General features: G+C 44.8%; 1 protein-coding gene across 1 annotated transcript; it reads right to left on the bottom strand.

Annotated features, from left to right (window-relative positions):
* Window positions 1-10,761: 10,761 nt before the first annotated feature.
* On the bottom strand, window positions 10,762-19,290 carry NRSN1 (neurensin 1). The gene is made up of 3 exons (XM_030265578.4): window positions 18,925-19,290; window positions 13,376-13,573; window positions 10,762-12,376 (listed from the first exon to the last, which is right to left on the bottom strand). Exons 2-3 carry the CDS (start codon window positions 13,562-13,564, stop codon window positions 11,978-11,980), a joined length of 588 nt encoding a protein of 195 aa, XP_030121438.4. The 5' UTR covers window positions 13,565-13,573; window positions 18,925-19,290; the 3' UTR covers window positions 10,762-11,977.
* Between the last annotated feature and the right edge of the window lie 1,284 nt (window positions 19,291-20,574).

Here is a 20,574-nt window from a genome sequence, read left to right as displayed (position 1 = left end):
TTCCTGTGTTTTCTTTCATATCAAGGCCTGTTTGATGTTAAATCTGTCTTTGGGTTATTGACTTTATAAATTTGGTGATTTTGCAGCTGATAGGATTCTCCCATAACTAAAACTTTAAAAAAATCCCAACAAAACAACAACAAAAAACTAATTTGGTAGGTTTTCTATTGCAACTGTGAAAGAAAATATGTTGACAATTTAGCTGATACATAGTTATAAATGTAAGACTATTGGTGCAGTTAAACTTGCTCAGGGAGTTTTTATAATGTCACAATTCAGGTTAGGCCTGGGTTATTGGTATGTGAGTACTGTTCAGGCAGTACTCAGCAAATGATGTGAGTTTTATCTGTTCACTGGCAATTCCTGGGAAAATTACCAAACTTCTACATGTCTCTCTGCAGAGATTCCTAATTTCAGCAAAGCATTATAGCATAGGTTCAAATCCCATAGGACTGCAGTTTTCAGTGAATTTTAACTAATGCTTTGGTGTCTTGACATGTCAGAGCCAAAACAAAGTTAGTTTTTGGAAAAAAAATTTGGTGAAAATAAGGAAAATATAACCCCCTCTCAGTCTCACATAAAGTACAGTGAAACAAACATGTGTGAAGAATAGAACAGTATGAGTATTTGGATCATTTGAAAATATAGAGAGAGGATTGTTGCTTGGGTATTTTGATTGATTACCCCAAAAGTACATTAAAATAACTATTAGATAATAAATATAAATACCAAATGAAGTATCTCCAGGAAGGGTGTGTTTATTAAGTAGTTGCAATCAGAATGATTGAATGGGATGTACTCAAGGATGTTTTGTTCTGGATGTCTGACAGCCTTCAATCTAAGTTTTAATCAAAAGAAGTGCTGTGGACATGGCAATGGACAATGGAGCCATCTGCTCTCTGTAGATTATTCTGTGTATGTACGTTTGTATCCATCAACTTACAGATGTGTGTGAGTGCTGGAGCTGAAGGCATTTGCTGTGTGCTTACACACTGCACACATAACTCCTGTGCATATTAATAGTTTAATTTTCTTACAATGTAAGTGATGGAAAATATTGTTGGTTGTAACTGAAATTTGCTATAATTATACAAAATTATATCCTCTTATCTACATCAAAACCTAGCAATAACCTTATAAAAAGGAAGATGTATTTTGTTATGTTGTGTGTACTCTTCAGTGCTTTGCTGAACCAAGCTCAGAATTCTTGAAACTCTGAAGTAAAAAGGAAATAGTGGCCTGGGAGCTACTGGAAGCTATGAGGGCCGTAAGGAAGTAGACAGGATTTGGAAAATTCAAGAAAGAAAGTACAAGTCTAGAGTACAACACATGACACCAAAATATTGAAAGGTCTTGAGTATTAACCTGGTGAGTGGAAAAGTCTCCCAGCATTGCCAGATGGGGCTGTCAGAGGACATTGCTTGAGACTGACCTGCAAGAACCAGACTGCTTAGAAAGCCACAGATGAGCCTCCTCCACCAGGCATCTACAGCCTGAGTGTGGCAGAGCTGGGACCCTCTGCCCTCCTGAGCAAGGTTTTTCCTCCCAGCACTGCCAGCATGGATATGTGGTGTTCCAGGTGGCTCCCAAACCTCTCCACTCCTTCAGAGACACTGCAGGACCTCACCTCCCTCCCTCACCCTTCCTACACCAGCTCACCCCACTGGCTGCACATTCAGCCCTTTGCATCTCTGCAAGGCCATCCACCAGCCTAGACCAAGGGATCTAGGATGTGGAAGTGCCCCCATCCCTCCCTGCTGGAAGGATGGCTGCTCCCTGGCCAGGCTCTGTGTATGGAAATCACGGAGTGCATGCCTCCTGCCAGCACTGCTCTGTGCCTCCTGCTGTATCTACTGGCTGTTGGCTCCCACAGACCACCTTCCAATGGGCACTGGCGTGGAGCTGAGGAGGGCACTGCCACATTGACTTCTCTCCAGTATGGCCAGTGTCTGTCTTGCACAGGGAGCCTGGAGTTGGACACGGCTGAGGGGAAAGGTCACCTCCCTCCACCTGCTGCCAGAGCTTTGCCTACTGCAGGCCAGGGTTTGGTCACCTTTGCCCCAAGGGCACTTTGACACCTTCAATTTGGGGCTCATCCTGGTGTCCTCCATGACCTGTGGGTCTCAGATTCAGTCAAAGAAAGAAACTGAGAATTTCTAGCTAGGCAGAAGCCTGGGAAAGAGTTGGAAAAGAATGTAAATAATTCTTTATCTCTCTTGTTTTTGTATAAACAATGTATAAACATTGTTTATAGTTGAGTTCTATCACTGTGCGTCAAGCACTCTGCACCAATGGTGTGGCTTGTTTTCACTTCAGGACCAATGGAGTTGGTCCTCACGAAGCTCTGTATAAAAGAGCAGTGTATTTTGAATAAACCGGAGTTTTACTCTCAGCAGCCTTCTGGTCAGAGTCTCTTCATTCCCGTCCTGCCTCGACAGCAACAATGACCCAGGTGTTTGCATGGCTGCTTCAGAGCTGGCTGTGCCCCAGCATCTGTTGCTGCAAGGGTTTGTCCCTCCCTGGTGTTGGAGACTGAAATATTGTAATTTGTGGCTTAAACATCTTTATGAATTACTTTTGCCTATTGTAGCAAAACTGCATGAAAGCAGCAGAGAAGACCACCATACCCTGACTAAGGCCCTGCACTGCTCGTTGATGGAAATAAGATAAAGTGATTCAGGTCTGGGCTGGGGGAAGAAGAATACATTCACAGAGAGATCAAGCTTGGCACCCTCGAGGTAGAGGCCTCAGCCCCAGGGCTGCCAGACTCAAACAGACCCTACATCAACGGAGGGGGCGAGGAAAGGTTTTGTATGGTAAAAAAGCCTCTGGCCAGGGGCAGTGAGCACCCAACCTCTGCTGTGCAGAGGAGCTCTGGGGCCCCTTCACCCCAGGAAAAGCCACATCCACATGAAGGACAGCAGAGGGGGTGTCGTGGCCCATCAAAGGAGTCTCCAGATCCTGCGCCAGAGCACCGAAACATGACACAACAACTAGACAGTGCTGCAAGTGACAGTGTCAAACTGGCTCCCTGCATGGGAGGTATGTGGGCATTCCCACCTTGCCCAAATGTAGATTAATCCATTGAATTCTATATTTTTCAGCAGCAGGAGGTGGGGAACCCTCACCACCAGATGGAGGGGAGCAATGAGATGTTGTTGGGACCCTTGGGAGGGTGATATGTTTCTACCTAATCCAAATCACTCTCTCCCTGTGTCATCCCCACCCTCTCCCCCACTTTCTATTCCTTTCTTTCTTTTTCTTTTTATTTGCTTCTTTTACTGTTGTATTGTGTTTTTACATTCTATGTAATGGTTTGTCCCTTTCCCCTGAATTTTTCCCAGTGGTTGTACCCTAAGTTTTTCTGCCTCTTCCCTCAGTGTCCATCACTCTAAAAGTGCCAAGTCATTCCCCTGTCCCCTCCCTGGTGCCTTGTCCATCCCGCTCCTCCAGAACCTTCTTCTTGGGGCATCGAGTGATTGGGCGAGGGCCAGGGGCCCCTCCCTTAAACCTTTCCCATTGGATTCTGTATTTTTCTGGTCCCCCACCTTCCTATTGGTTGGGGGTGATCCCTTCCCCCTGTTACATCCCCCTTTATAAGTTGTTGCAGGAGCTAGTTCGGGGTTCTTCGCTGGTTGCATCCCCTGGAGTGCAGGATCCTCAGAGTCCTGTAAAAAACTCTGGACTGTTACACCAAGGAAGAGTCTGCTCCTTCTTCCTCGGAATGTTGCCATGTCTCTCCATATCAGGGCTGACTGCATCAGCGTTCAGCCCTAGCCACTCCCCAAACCTCGTGAAGGCACAGGGGAGTGTGCCCCACAGCCAGCCATGCCAGAGCTGGTCAGGCAAAGCCAGGGGGCTTCAGGTGGGCATGGCAGCATTTTACTATTAAATTAAATATATCAACTTTTTTGGCACATCATCTAACTTAATTTGGTTTTAATCAAGTTTGGGGGTATATTTCGAACCTTTTGGGGTTTGATCCATTTTATTCACAGAGACATTTTTTTCTTAAACATGCTCCTCTGTGTTTAAACTGCTTTGTAACACCTGGGTGCAGTACTTGGCTCTTGCCCTGGTTGAGCTGCAGGCAGTTCCTGCCAGCCCCTTTCTTCAGGCCATCAGGGTCCCTCTGCTTGGCAGCAAAGAACAGTTTGTCCTCGCCATTCGGAATAACGTGACTCCTTCCTCATAGTGGAGTACTGTGTTGAGACATTAAACAAAAGGTTTTATAAGGATCTAAGGGAAAGTACATTTCTTAAAACTCACTGCATTGCTTTCAGATCTTAGTTAAGGGCTATTCTTGTTTTCTTCTTTATCTCTATCTGAGGCTAAAATATCCTGTTCAGATTTTAAGATTTTAAGTATGAAAACATTTATGTTTCCTTCTTCTCCAAGGCCGTTCAACACGGTAGAATTCAAAAGCATTTCTAGAAATGCATATTCCAATTTAAATGCTACACATGGAAATAAAATTCCTGTCAAATGCTAAAACCACCACCACCTCCCAATATTATGCTATTTATTTTTAAGCAATTTTTAAAAAATTAGATTATTTTTATAGATACTTGTCATTAAGAAATTACCTCCCAATTTCCCTTTACTCTCTAGCTAAGCAAAACTTTCCTACAATGTGAGTATCCCAGTGTCTGGAAACTGTGTCTGATTAGGAACAGGTAAAATGGTGTGAGTCTTTGGGACTCCAGCTGGAGAAGATGGGAACAGCCAGCCCCAGGAGGGGAGAAATAAGCAGTCCAGCCTTCAGCTGAAGCAGTTTTGTGGATGAGTTAATTGAATGTTGTAGAACCAAGAAACTCAACAAAATCAATGCTTGAGATAGGAGGAAATTCTTATTTTATTACCAAGTACTAAGGGGTTGGGTGGTACTTCAGGTTTGTGTCCACACAGGTGAGTGAATTCTCCCACTCCAGAGAGAAGAAAATGTGTTTAGACTTCAGTAATACATAGACTTTGCTCCTTTTATTTATTGGGAAGGACCTCTGATTTAACTAGAGATTTGAGTGATTTAAACTCTCCTGTCTCAGTGATGAAGTGGTGGTATCACAGATAACCAGTCACACTGCCACTGCACTTTGGGTACCCAGCTTGGTATCCTCACAGAGACGTTGCCCTTGCTTCCTCTGCTGCCATGGGTTGTGGTTTCACCACTGCATACAATCTCCTCATCCTTCAGCTTCTCTGCTGCGTTTGCTTCTTCCAGTTTGGTTTTAAGAAATTATACTACTAAAAAGAATGCCTGTACCACATTCTCCCTTATAAATTGTTGATTCAAAGCTGGCATCCTTAGAGTAACTTGAGCTTTACACCTTCCCAGCATTCTCTTATTGTTCCCACTGAACACCACAGAGTTAGCAAAAAACAGAAATTACCTTGGTGAGACAAAGGCTAGGATTTGCATTCACTATTTAAAAGTAGTCTCCTGCAGTGAAAGAGGAATGGGTAAAGACTATTTTTCCTTTTCATGCAGCGCAAGGCCTAGCTCAAGATGAGCAGAGGTCATAGTTCAAAGTACCGTGATGCTGTGACTGTATGTGGCTTATTCCAGGACAAGGAATGTAAGGTAGTTAGGCCTCCTGGGTGCCTCTGGCTGGGGACCTCACCCTCAGGCACATCTTATGCTTGCAGATGTGCAGCTGTGCCCATCACAAGCCCACCAGGCTTTGCCCGACCAGCTGGCACAGTGTTGGGGACACTCCCCTGTTCCTCCTGGAGGTTTGGGGAGTGGCTAGGGCTGTCACCAGCCCTGGGACAAAGGAGATGTGGCAACCTCCGTGGCGTGAAGAGGCAGGCTGTCAGTTGGGGTTATAATCCAAGGTTTATTGCAGAACTCCAGGGACCTCTGCGCCTCAGGGGAACAGCCAACAAAGAGCCCCGAGCAGGGCTGTGCAACATATAAAGGGGGGTGTAAACTGGGAGAAGGGATCACCCACCAACCAAGGGGGAAACTTGGGGCAGTGGAAGGTGGTAGGATAGACAGGTACAATATCCAATGGGGAAGCTTTAAAGGTAGGACCCTGGCCCTCGCCCAATCACTCGACACCCTGGGTGGAAGATTCTGGAAAGCTGGGATGGGGAGTCAAGTGATGGACAAGCAACAGGGAGGGCATAGGGGAATGACTCAGCAGGTTTCAGGAAGATTGACATTGAAGTGGGAGGACATAACTCGGAGCAAGACTATTGTGGGGAAAATAGGGGTACAGGGATAAACCATTATAGAACAGAACATAAAAACACAATACAACACAGATGGTCCCAAGTGTGTGCAAAGGGAGTTAGACATCTGTAGTTGTAGTAGCATGTAGTAGCATCGTGCTTTCTCACAGGCATTAGAGCCTTTCCCTGGAAGAACCTTCCCAAGTATAATTTTCTGTGGGGAAACTGAAGCAGAGGGTTTTTTTGCATAAAAGGAGTGGGTTGTTTGTTTGTTTGTTTGCTTGTTTTGGTGGGGGGTGGGTAGTTAATTTCAAAGACCTTAATATTGGTGTTAAGACTTTTTTCACTCACTAGCACCTCTCTACACTAGGAAGTTCTGCTGCTGTCCCACGGTAGGGAGAACCCTGGTGCTGCAGAGGGCACCTGAGCGTGGCCTGGCTAGTGCACGTGGGAAGCAGATCATGCTTTGCTGCCTGACCTAGTGGTGTTTGCCACTGCTCTTAGAAAAATGCCTGCTCCTCTGGAAGCTTTCAGCAGGTAAAAAACCTACACACAACACTGCCTTATGAGGGCTCCTGTACCAAAAGAAGTGACACACGTGTCAATGGTGTATGTGTCCATGGGTATTGGCCTCCATATGGTGCTCCCAGCAGTTTTGTTTTTTTAATTGCTCAGTCCTGCATAGAAGCAGCGGGCCAGGAAGCCAGTGCTAGCTTAATTCCCTTCGACATGGGATGCAGACGCAGTCCTTGACACCTCTATTCTCTGCACGTTTCTGTGAGTGTGCCTCAGTACAGGCCTGATGTGCACAGGAAACATGGCCAGCAGCCTCCTTACAGAGCAGATCTGGAGATAAGTTTTGAGGCTGAAATTGCTGGAGCAGCATAACATACACTGTTAAACTGACTAGCTTATTAGCATTGTTTAAAACTGATGTCCCATCTATATTTGCAAAAGTCCATGAATGGCAGATTATGGGAAAAAAAGAGTGCCTTCAAAAATCAACTGTAAATAGTCAGGAAAAAAACAATAAAAGAGGTCATTTGATGCTGGCTCTTTTCTCTGAAGGGCTGTTAGAAGTACTTGCCTCACCTACTGTCAATATGCAGAGATTATTTTCATCCCAATACCTCTGTAAATTATCTGACAGCAAAACTGAGCTTTGGCCTGCTTAATGTGCATCAAGTGAACTGATGCAGGAAATGCACACTGTGTGGTTTGCCACATGTCCAGATAAGAACTGAAGAAGAATGAGGATGTGGATGGATTGTTTGCCCAGACACCAGAAGGCTCCTGAAGAATCACACACGGTCTCTAAATATTGGAAATAGGAAACTTGGTGGGTCTTCCCATTTTGAAGACTGAACAATGATTGAAAAATTATTTTCCTCTGGGACAAACTGTCTCAGGGGGATGAATTGGCAAAACACAAGCATTTTTTCTCTAAGAACTGCATGGGCATTAACCCCAAATTGGTACAGGAGATGTTGGTTCCTTCAGCTGTGTAAGGGGTAAGGGGTAGGACATGGAAGGGGTGAGGCTCTGCCTCGACAGCCTGCTCATGCAGCTTGTATTTTATTATCTCTTTACCTCTGACATGCCATGAGCTGAGGGCAGCCTGCTGTGAATAGCAGGATGACCAGTCACTGGTGAATAATCCCAAGTGCTAATTCCTGTATTTTACCAAAATTGTTCCATTCTTAGCCGTTTTAGAAAGCTGCTGGAAAATTGCATCCAGTTAAGGTACTTGTAGTCTTTTGCTGTCTCCTTTGCATTTCATGTCCTCAAGGGCAGAGTGGCCTCCCTGGTGCGCAGGTCATGCTGCTGCTCAGCCCCTGCCAAACCTCTCTCTCTGCAGCCTCCCCATTCTGCTGCTTCTGCTTTCATGAAGAGCTGATTACTTGTACTTGTGCATGATTAAAAATCTCATACTTGGAAATGGCAGGCTGAGGCTGTAGCTGAAACTGGGAGTTAAATCTGCTTACAGGCAGCTCAAGAGGAGGAATATTTCCATCTCTGCCTTTTGCCTGTGATTCACAATGCACTAGGAAAAATGAAAGATAAAGGAGTCAAGGCAGCCTGGAGAGTGGAGGACAGAACAGATGCTAACAGAAGCCTTTTCTGCACAGTGTGCTGGGGAAGCAGAGCTAACCTTCAGAACATCTATTAACTAAAATGAAGCTAGTAATTACCACTCAGATGAAAACTGTGATTTCTTTCACTACAATTGGAGAGAAAATGGTGTTGGGCTGGGAGGGATTGCACTGTAATTTCAATCTAAATGCGGCTAGAAGAGGGGAAAGAAATAAGATGAGCATGAAGAAACAGAAAGTAGCCTCTGGAGCAGGGAGGTCAAAGGGTTGAAGAAAGAAGACCTTGGCTGCTTAAGCCATTTCTTTTGCACTGAGATCTCCATTAATGTGTCCTTTAGAAAGCTGATGGCAGTCAGTGCTTGGAGGGGAAGTCCCAGGCAGTCCCTAAAGTGTGTGCTACAATTTAATGGGGATGGAAAAATGAAAGAGTTACATGGTAAGGAAATTGATATGTGCAGGGACAGATTGCCCTCAACCTCACAGGAAATTTCCCAGGGAGCCTGACTGCCTTTTGCTGGTCCCCATCTAGAGGCCATATCACAGGTGTTTTCCATAAGAACAGCACACAGTACATTTCCACTGCCTTTTTTGAATGCTTCAGTTCCTCCACCAAAGAGTGAAAGTGGTAAAATTCGACAAGAAAATAGATCTTAAAAATGTTCCTGAGGTTTCCTAATCTTTCCAGTATGTGGTTTCTTAATACTAACAGAGCAATTTTCTGCTCAGTATTTCTACAAAAGCTGTGTGTGGCACTGATTCTCTGCTTTGAAGGATTGCAGCCTCTGGAGGTCTCAGTTCTAGAAAAGCTGCAAGCAACCGAAACAAGGGTTTAATGAGATGAAACGTGTGTGGCAACGTTAGCCATGACAGCATTATCAGGTTTGCTGCTGCTGGTAAATCCCAAGTGCACTTCCTATCCCAGCAAGCTTCAGTAAAATCCTCAAGGGCATTTCTTTTCTTCTAGCACCTGGGTAATGCCATACCATGACTCATCTGCTTTTGTACTGTCAAAACATGTTCAATTCTGTGCAATGTGACTGAGCACCTGATGTTTGGATCCACTGTATCAATCACCTGTTGGGTCAGTTGTCCTCTGGATGAAAATTTTGTGACACTTGCATGTGTGGTGGAGTGTTTTAAAGAGAACTATGCACCCATATAGCTGACGCCGTTGAGGCAGGACGGTATGAAAGGACTCCAATTCAGAAGGCTTGAGAGTAGAACTCTGATTTATTTCAAATACATTGCTCTTTTTATAGAAAGCATCGTCCAGCCCAATTCTGTTGGTCCCAGAGTAAAAACATCTCACACCATTGGTGTGCAGTGAATGACGCACAGTGGCAGAACTTATCTATAAACAATGTGAACAAGAGAGATAAAGCATTATTTACATCCTCTCTCAACTGTTTCCCAGGTTTCTGCCTGATTAGAAACCTTCGTTTGCTCTCTGACTGAACTGAGAATATCTACATAGCGCTAGTTTGGGTGAACTACCCCAGCCTCTGCTTTCTTTTCCAGCTGGATTTTCAGGCAAACTTCTAGCAGTGCGTTAACAAAATGCAAGTGAATAGAAGGGACTCAGCTACAGGAGCCCTCGTTTTCATCTCCTTCTGTGAACTCCACTGTAAAACTTAAAATGTCACATTTCCTCCGTGCGTAATTAAAAAGCCTCAGTTGAAAAGGCCAGAACAGCTTGACTCTGCTGCCCACACACCGATAGCCTGACAGCAGTGAAAGTCAATGGCAGTAAACAACAGTCCTTGCAACCTGGACAGGAAATGCTGAGGACCCTCTCTACCTGGAACAACTAACAGCAGCAGTGACAGCCTCTCCATGTGCCTTCTGAGCAATCAGTACCCCTCATCCCTGTGCTTGAGGCTTTATTTATAAATACATAGCTCACCTTGCCAGTCTGATCTTTTCCACTTTAGCATTACTTCACCTACTTCTCCCCTGAGCTTACAGTCTTATTTTGAAGTACTGGGTGCAATATACCTTTGCATTTCTAATATACGGGTGCCAGTGAATTGCCAAATGCCTTTACACCTTCTTTCTTCCATTCTCTGTGATCATGTGTGCATGTGAAGAGCTCTCAACTGTCCATCTTTTCAGTGCTAATGCTTGGACTCTGCAATTGTGTTGCCAAGAGGGGAACTTCCTTTGCAGAAGAAAATTTTACTTCCTATGGTACTATCAGCCATGATAATTATTGCAGATTCAGCTGAAATTTCCAAATACATACGGTCTGGCTTACTGATGTTGTAAGCAATCACAGACCACAAAATGTTTTATGAGCAAGTGAAAGAACACGGCTCTTACCACATGCCTGCCATTATTGTGGCAGAATCTCTTTGATTCAGCACCAAAGTGGCTTCCTTGCTGCTGTAAGATGAAAACAGACTGCATTAAGAAACCAGTGAGTTTCAACCGCTGATTTCTCCTTTAAGTAGTGCTCTTAAATTTTTTTTTGACTAGAAAGAAACTTTTCACGAAATCCATGGGTGGCTGACGCCTAGAATTTTATTCAATCCATTCAAAAAAATAGACAGAACTATAAGGTGGCACATATTGTCAGAGAGAACAAATGTCACATCTTTCTTTATACAGTTTAATTTAAATCCATAGATTAAGACAGTAAAATAATTGCCCTGGGTGAGAAAATAATTAGGGGTCTTCCATGAAAGGACAAGTCTTTAGGTAAGCATTTACACAGATGTATCTGGTTAAGCATAACTTTTTCTATTCTCTATAAAAATATAAACAGCATTTCAAAATGTCTTTAGATACGTATGTTGAGATCATCTAACATGGCATTGATGTACTGACAGAATACAGGGCTTGGGCATGTCAAACCACATTTATTCATTCTCACCCAGAAAAAACAAAAACATTTTGTGTTAGCCTCAACATAATAATCTAATGAAATAAACAATATCAAAGACACACAAGTATGATGTTCCTCCTCCCACAGGAATTCCTTATCTTTATTTTGTTTGTAGTTTTTGCTAACACGGCAATGACTAAGAGGAAAGTGGCACTTTAGCATAGGTTAGTTGCAACTCAGGATCAAGTATAACTTGCCTTTCCCAGGAAGTTATATTGCTGGGAAGCGCTGGGATCAAATTAAGGGCTCTCCCTGACATGTATGTTTTACCTGTGCAGTATTACTTTGATACAGACTATAGCATGTGACAGGAGGACAAGTGCAAATTACAAGGGCAGAATCTTGGCTTCCCAGACAGCAGAACCAGGTGGGAAATGTAAGACTGTATTACATTACTGAAATATAAGACAGTATTTTAAAGGCAAAACCCCATAAAAATTAAATTAATGAAATTGAAAAAATAGCAAAATCATCTAAACTTTAAATAGTGGGATATAGAGTGCTCCTGGTACAGCTTTAATAAGTGCATCTTAGGTTTCCCAGGGATGCAATTTGATAAGCTAAACACCTAATAATTGTTGCAAGAACTTACTGTACCCACACAGATTAAAAGGTTCAAATGTACTGAATATATTAGTCACAGGTCTAATCACATAATTTCCTTTTTCTCAATCCTAAGTTTTTACCAGAGCAGCTCCCCCATCCATTAGCTGCATGTTTATATAGCAGAGCACTCAATGTTTTACTTGACTAGCACAGATGCCAACAAGGGCTGATATTTTCCACTTAGAGTGATCTACAAGAGAAACAAAACCCAAGGGAAAGGTCAGGTTTCAGATAAAGGCTGGACATTTTGAACTCTGGACAAAGTGACAGGTATCTTTGATTCTCCTGGTGCTGGCGCTTTTGTGACTGGGTTTGCATGGGCTTTTATATCAGCTATTCTCTCTTTAAATCTTTGCTGGAGGTACTTCTCTTCTTTGGAGTAACTTTTAGCAAAAGCAGACATCAGCAGACATGCTGCCACAGTGGACCCTCCAACACAGAACAAGATTGCTCCTGCCAGCTTGCATATATCAAGGGACCCATTGAACTGAACAGCACGGGTATCCACAACAACAAAATCATCCTTCCCAAGGGCTTCAATTTTTGGTGGCACGAGAAAACCCACTACAAGAACAGCTACACCTATCAGCATAAAAGCCGTCCCAGAGATGAGTCCGACCTGGAAAACAAACAAAGAAACAAACAAACCCCCAGTTAATTTCCAGTTTTTCCATTTCCCTTTCCAGTTTTCAGTTGGGAAGTGGTCCTAGGAGGCACTTTCACTGTGTCTTGCAGATGCAGTCCTCTCTCTTAGGAGAAAGTGGGTATTTTTCTTTTAGGATATATGAGGCCCTAGTAGAACTAGAACATATGGAAAAATGTTCTTTTTACAACTCATATTTATATAATTGAGTACTGACATTTCTGGAAACAATGGAATATGCATTACTATCTCTAAACAGCATTACATGCTGAAAGAGAGAGGATCAGAGTTTAACCTCAGTGCTGTGTAACTGATTATGTCTTTAGCTGGTGGTTAGCACCAACAGTTCCGTTCCTGCTGGTAGTCTGTCATATCTACCACTTGCTTTTACTTTATAAAATATCATTTCTTTGCAGGCACTAGAAGGAAGTTGCTATTGCCATATGAACAAATCACAGAGTTTTTATAGCACATTTAAAGTGTAAGTGCAAAATTTGGTTCACCCAGAATATTCCTGGGGGTAGGGATCATTGTGGGGTAGGGACTGCATGGCCTCATAGGCCCCACCCAACCTCTGCTCTTCTCCAGTTCTATAAATTCCCTGACCTTATTGGAGATCTTTTGGTTTTCTTGATCCCTACATCACACTCTGCTCTTAACCTACCAGTCCTCTTCCCAACAATCTGGAAGGACTTCTATAGGTGCAAAGCAGAGGAAAACTACACGGGGTTCCCAGACAAGACTTTGGTGTTTCAGTGACATTGGGACAGAGAAACTAGATGATCCGAACACCCCAGGGAGCTGACATACTTGGTAAGAGTGCTCTGCTTTCAGATATACTTATCTGGCCACCTCAGGCAAAACTGAGCAACAAAAGACCTTTCTGGATGAATACTTAATACGAGTATTTACACAGGGAAAGTCTTGAAAAGACACAGGGAGCATCTCTCTCCAGTAAAAAGCAACAGGCATTACCTTCCAGAATACAGAGCTCCACCTGCTCGGCGATCTCTGGATCTGAAAATCATCCTCATACTCCCAAATTGAAGCTGTGCAGTCCTCATAAAACTGATGCAGGTAGGACCGAACTCCGTAGCGTTGATACCCTCCCTCGGTGCTGCTCTGCGCGTGCTTGGACCCGCAGATGTCAGCATAGGAGCTCATCCTTCCTACCTGCAACGAGAAGTTTCAAGCAAAGCAGATCATTATCAGTGTGGTGGAAAGACTAAAGATGGCTGCAAACTCTCCAGATGTGATGAAAACAAGAACAGCCCAGGAGAGACCTTTCCTTCATTTTTTTTTCCAAACCGAGAAATGAGCTGGGTACAGCTGCATGCAGTGACTCAGCTCAAGCGAACCCAAGGAACTCAGAGACTTGGCACAGCACAGCCCAAAGGTGCTGCAGGGAACATTCACTCCCATACACAGGGTGCTCACTCCCCATCTTTCACACTAAGTGCTACTGTGTTTCCATGGAGACTGAAAAAAGCAGGATATGACAAGTAACAAAATCCAGCATCCCTCAAGGGCTCATGTTGCCTCTCTTCCAGACGGTCTCTGTCAGTCTCGGGAGTTTTCCACCCTATGAACTTCCCAAACTGCTGAATAAGAGGAGGTTTCTAAATTGTTTCTTTTTCTGAGCTTTTGAAGTGCTGGACTAAGCACTGATATACCATTCACAGCTATGGGAAACAGAGGCAAAATAAGTCCTAGACAGATTAAAAGAGTATATAACTTGTATTTAAATAGGAATAGTTATTAAAAAAATTAAAAATGGAATGCCTTAAAAGCACCAATCTGCTCAGCAAGACCGAAACAGAAATACTAAGCTTACAGCCAAGTACTGCTCTCTTGAAGAAGTTGATGCCCATCCTCCTGCTGACTTTAATAAAACCAGAATTTTGCCTGCTATGAAAACTACCCACAAAGTTTCTTACTTTTTCCATTTTTTGTACGATCTCCTAACACACAAAATCCATATTTAACTATGCAAGTCTGAGGCCTGAACTTGCTTGCACGAGTGTGATGCTGCTGAATTCACTGAAATAATAACAGCCCATAAAAACAACTTGAGCAATAGCTCAACATCACTTAGGCTCACTGGATTCTCTTTTAAAAAGTTTGAAAAGCCTCAGTCCAAAGTGAACTGTTAATCAGAACTAGCATCTGAAAGTCATGGCTCAATTTATATCAGCTTCAAGCAGTATGTCAGATTTCAGCAGCAATTTCACTTAGAAGGAGGGAGGTTTGATGTGCTCATGGGACCTCGCGATTTTGCAGCCCTACAGACCTTTACCTTCGGGAATGAGGGATCCTGCTAAGTATGACATACCTAAGTATGCAAGCATTCAAATTAAGGAGAATGCAGAAAATATTGATGAGGAATAGCAACAGTCTGACTGATCTTTTGGCTGGCTCTACTAGAAATCAGTGCTGGCATGAACACTGAACTTCCAGCCTCTGGGGATCTGTTTGTGTTCTTGGCTCAGGAATAGAAGGGGATTTGCTTTTTCTTCTTTACAGAAATCCATTATCTTGGGGTTTTATTTATTTTGTATATCTAATATGCATTTAGTTTGGCATTTCATGATCTCAACATCTTAGAGTCGTACACATCTCTCATACAACCCAGTGATGAGGTTTCAAGGCTCTCACAGAAGTCATGACCTAGTGGGGGAGGCTGGAAGACCTGCCAAGGGCCAGAGGGAACTTTGATGTTGACTGAGCTTTGCAGAGCAATGGGGGCAGCATCAAGCACAGCTACTGCCAGGAGCACCTTTTTTTAACTCCTAACTGCCTCTGTACTCCCTGCAAGTTTCCCTTTTCCACCCGAGCCACTGTAAAGCTTCAGGAAATTAAGGAAGTGCTCTCCAAGTCTGTGGACAGGCTGATAATACAGCACCAGTGTCCATCAGAGCGTGCTCAAGGTGCTGGCCTTCCCAGGAATGGTGGAAAAACAGGCATGGTGGAGACAGACCTTCAGACAGCAGGAAACTCCTGGGCAGCACCAGCTGCTCACCAGGTGAACTGGGAGAGCCTGCCCCTGGAGCCACCCTGTGTCAAGTTGTACATAGCTAACACTGACGTTTCCAACTACAGTCAATATACTGAAAAACATTTGTTTGTTTCATGGTTTATGCCCGGCTGGCAGCTGAGCACCTTACAGCCACTCGCTCCTATCTGCCCTCTACCTTTCCACCATGGTAGAATAGGAAGGAGAGTCAGAAATAAATCTTGTAGGCTGAGATAAGAAGTTTAATGATTGAAACAAAGTAAAATATAATGCTACTAATGCTAATTAGAAAAAAAAAAAAAAAGAGAGAGATAAAACCCAAGAAAAAGAAGTGATGCACATGACAGCTGCTCAGCACCTCAACCAGTGCCAAACCTTGTCCCCAAACTGCCATCATCCCCTTCCTGGTAACTCCCACAGTTTCTCTACTGGGCATGATGGTCTATGGCATGGAATATCCCTTTGGCTAGCTGACATCAGCTGTCCTGGCTGTTCTTCCTCCCACTTTTTTGTGCAGCTCCTCACTGGCAGAGCATGAGACACTGAGAATGTCCTTCGTTTAGGGAAAGCATGAAGCAACAACCAAAACACCGGCATGTTATCAACAGTTCTCACACTGAATCCCAAACACAGCACTGTAATGGCTACTGAGAAAAAAGTGAACTCTATCCCAGTTGAAACCAGGACAGTTTGTTTGCTTTTTTTATCCTGCTATGAAGTTTTGAACACTATCACTTTCTGAGGTACAAAAAATATATATAAAATTGTGATATGTATATAAGTATATAATCTGGACTATTGTGGGGAAAAGCTGCAAGTTATTTTATTTCTGGAGGCTCTTTTTGTTTCCCTCAGGAAAACTCTTTATTTCCTACCCAAAAAGAGAGAACAAGAAGTCCTCTTTACTCACTGCCACCATTTCTTCGACAGCTTGCTGTCATCTTTAACAGCACAAGCACTGAGGAGTTCTCATAAAACCAGAGTTCTGCCTGCCTCATAAACATACCTCAAGGGGAGAGGAGAAGAGGAAAAAATTGTGCAGTTTATCATAGCTGCTCCAGCTCTCTTATGCAGGGTCGCACCACCTAGACTTCAATGATAAGAACACTTTAAATCCAACTCCCTCAACCCATATTTTGGTTAAGCAAGGATTCCATCTCACACATCAGAAATAGAATAAAGAGGTCAAATGAAGTTCTGCAGAGACTCATTCTCTTGGGTCCTTACTTAGATATTTATTCTCACATCAAACCTACCTTCTTAATAAATTATGCTTAACTTCTGGCTAACTTAAATCATTCAGGTAAGCATCATATAATGAGCAGAATGGGAGGTGTTTTCCTCAGATGTAAGCAACTCCATAAAGTCAACTCAGGGAAGAACTAGAATTAACATATCTGGATAATGTGGCCTGCCAAAGCTTGCTTGTATTACTCCAGCTGCTACCAGCAGCATTCAGAAAGGAGGTGAAGCACTTTGCTGAGTCTGAACCAGCAACTTTAATTATTGTGATAAATTTAAGAAAACCTAATGTGACATGACAGAGACCTGTATAAACATGATCTTGCATTCATTGCACTGTCTATAGGTTTAGTCAAGAGAGAAAAAGGAGGATGCAGTGTTTCTAACAGCTTGATGAAGAATGGCCTATAAGGACCACACAGTTTACATGACACTTAGATTCTTTTTCTTTAGCAATGTAAAAGGCTAATAGGTGGTTTTGGTCAGGTATATGAGCAAAATTAGAAATAAGAACTGGGAGGTGAAACAGAAAACAAAAGAATGATCTTATGCTTGAAACAGTTGTGATACCATCAAGTAGCATGACCTTTTAAAATGGAAGGGGAAAAAAAAAGAGAAAGGACTGTAGAAATCATTAACTCTTTTCAAGCACTGCATAATTTTAATTCTACTGAGCATTTTCTTCATAGTTCACTTACAAATAATCTATCTTTTGAAAAATATCTTGCCCCTTAAGAGAGAAGGCAGCTCCCCAGCCCTAAATGAAGCACCCTGGTAATCTGAGCTAAGATGGTCTCTTTTCTCAGCTGCAATGTAGATGTAATGTTCTTGCTACCTACAGATAGGGCACAGGAACTGAACAGTCAGAGACAAAACAGTTCTCCACAAGTAAGAAAGAAACGTGTGTCACAGCACCAATTTAGAGTGGATGAATAAATACTGCAGTAGCTATGATCTCTTGAGTGTTGATGTGTATTTGCATATCTTGCCTTCAGGGCTGAGAAACTAAACACTGAAATATTGAGAAACTTTTGCTAAAAAAGAGAGTAGCTGTTATCCAAATCTGTGTTATCCACAATCTGAAAACATGCTGAAAGAAGCATCTTAATCATTAAGTTTTTCAGTGCCGAAACCCAAGGTGCTCAGGAAAATGTGGGATGTAGGATCACAGCTTCAGAGAACACCACTGCGTAGTAGCAATCCATCCCCTAGCAACTTTTGTTTCCATGGCAAAAGCTGTCCTGTTTACTTTGAGCTTTACTATCCTCTACTGATCTGGAGAGATGTGATTGGAATTGTGAACATGCAGATTAAAAGATGAGCACGCTCCATGAAAAATTACTCCCAAAAATTTCCGAATACTTTGCTTTATTGCGCCAGGGTTGAACACATTTTAAGAAAATAAAATGTAAGGAATTGTCATTTGAAAAGCAGCACAAAAGGAAATAAAGATGTGTCATTGCTCTGTGACACCACACTGCCACCGAATGTAAGCCACGAATGATGATGGTTGGAACAGGTGAAGTCGCCCTCCCCCCTCTTCAGATTTGCACACTTTTGATCCTTCTGTTCAAAGAGCCATGTTTCCAGTCCTTGCCTACAGAGAGCGTTCCTTGTGAGGGAGGAACACGGGCACACACAGCCTGCCTTTGGCAGCAGTCTCCGAGGTGGCCTTTCTGATGCCTCCCGAGGGCCCGGCGCTGCCCGGGCCGGCGGCGGGGCCGAGCCGCGCTCCGCCCGTCCCGGCGCCCTGGCCCCGCGCGGGGCTGCGGCGCTGCCAGGGGCACCTGCTGCCGCTTCCCTCAGGATAGCCGGGATGCCCGGCTGCCTCGGGCAGCCCGTTCTGCTCCCATCCCTGCACGGGGGGTGCGAACAGCATCTTCTCCTGCCTTCCTGGGGGAGCGGCCCCGTCCGCTTCGCCGCCGCCAGGGCCGGGGCGGGATGCTCTGCATCTCCATCTCCCGCTTCCCGGCCGAAGCGGAAGAACTCCGCAGCGCCCGGACGCAGGCGAGATGTCGGCCCGCGGACCCTCCCGGCCCGGCGGTGCCCCGGTGGGGGCGGAAGCCCCAGTCCTGCCACCCCCTCCCCGCCCCCGGCGGCAGCGCGGCACCAGCCTGCCCGAGAGAGCCGCGTCCCCCCCGAGCCGGGAGGCGAAGCCCAGGGCGGCGGTGCCTTCCGCGGGACGCTCCGCGCCGTGCCCCCGCCGTGAGCCCCGGCGAAGTGCCGACCCGAAGTTTGGCGAGGGGCCGGAGCGGCGCCCCGCGGTTACCTGTCCCTCCCGGCGCTGCCCTCGGCCGGCGAGCCCCCGCGCTGGCGGCGCTAGCTGCGGCTGTCCCGGCCCGGCCCCATCTCCGCTCTGCGCCGCGCCGGCCGCAGACACCACGTATTATGCACGGCCCGGAGCGCCGCTCGCTCCCGCGCCGTGCCTGCGCACTGAGCGGCGCCGCCGGGCGCGGAGCGGCGCCGGGCCCAGCTCGCCACGCCGCCCCCGCGCTCGCCACGCTGCCCCCGCCCAGGGCCGCCCGCCCGCCCGCGGGGAGCCCGGCGCTCCCGGCTGCCGGCGCTCGGGGCCCGCCGGTGCACGCCAAGGGCACGGCGGTGCCCGCCCTGGGGTAGCGCACGGGCCTCTGATCGCGCCCCCCACACCTCCTCCCGCTTGTAGTCAGCATGGAAAACCGCAGGGACGCGGTGCTGCGCTGTCTGCCCAGCCGAGTGGATAGACGTGACAGAAAGTGCTCTGCGAAGGACAAGGCACTGAAATCTGGGGCTTGGGGGAATGGATCGCTCAGCATGAGACCGAGCGGGACTCCTCAGGGAGACAAGAGTGGGGCTGAAGGCCAAGCGTTGGCGTCTGGGGGCTGCTCTGATAGCAACAGGTTGGAAAAGATGGCAAGAAAACAAGTTTGAGGGGTAAGGAAGTTACTGAGGAAAGGGCATGACAAGGCACCAAGAGCTGGAGATGCTAAAGTGAATCCCACAAAGATGCAGTATGTAATTCCTCTGAAAAAATAATGAGACTGCAAAGGGCAAGAGTTCTAGACACTCATATCCGTATGGTGCACTAAAATATGCACAGAAACAGAGTGTTGTTGCGTGCAGAAAAAGTGGAAGTGCATTAAAGCAAAATGGGGTCGTATTAGCCACAGGAAAACCAAGGTATTTCCAAGGTGCCTTAAATCACTATAGAATATAAAGAAGAAGGTGAGACTAATGGTTTCATTAATAGCCCAAGGTTCTTTGGAAAAAGCCCTGCATTTCATGATGACAGTGAGTTTGGATAGATGTAAACTAGGAATCATAAAAATAGCTATTAAAAAAAGATAAGTAAGGGGTTTGATTTGGAGGAAGAAATGTTTTCAGTGCATTCCATCTTGTCCTTCCAAAACTGTTACGCCTCTCTTGTTTCAGGCAATGAGTATGCCAGAAGTGTTCCCCTGACCTAGCAGAACTACTTCACAGCAGTGTGCTGTTCAGTGAGTATAATAAGCATACCCCAGCCCACAGCAGCTAGGATGTAATAAACTAGCAACTATTTGTGAATAAAACTGGAAAATACAGTGAGGTGATGAATGAAAAGCCAGATGGGCTATCAGTCTTAAAAGAGATTCTGTGATTATTTGTCCTGTTAAACTAACACCAGATTTATGTATGTACATATTTATGATATGTATATTTATTATATATAATATTTACGATATCTAATATCACAGTTACGACTGAATGCTGCTTTATTTCAGATCAGGATGACGTGTTCTATAGAAAAAGCAATTAATCTACTTTATGAGTCCTCCCTCTGTGTACAAAGCTTCTTTTGCTTACTTACCTGTTAACAAAAGCAATAAATGAAAAGAACATGAACTGTGTTGGTCCAGTTGTGTTTCCTGACACAGAAGTTACATGCTCAGCTAGCCAAGACAAA

The sequence above is a fragment of the Taeniopygia guttata genome, chromosome 2 (genome assembly GCF_048771995.1).
Source record: "Taeniopygia guttata chromosome 2, bTaeGut7.mat, whole genome shotgun sequence".
NCBI lineage: Eukaryota > Metazoa > Chordata > Aves > Passeriformes > Estrildidae > Taeniopygia > Taeniopygia guttata.
Note: the sequence above shows the minus strand (reverse complement) of the source record. Positions and strands in the feature narration are given on the sequence as shown.

Excerpts from the sequence above, each read along its gene's own strand:
- NRSN1 (XM_030265578.4), bottom strand. The coding sequence starts at position 13,564 with ATGAGCTCCTATGCTGACATCTGCGGGTCCAAGCACGCGCAGAGCAGC. Across the intron at positions 12,377-13,375 it reads GGAGCTCTGTATTCTGGAAG|GTCGGACTCATCTCTGGGAC; the intron begins GTAATGCCTGTT and ends TTTGTTTTCCAG.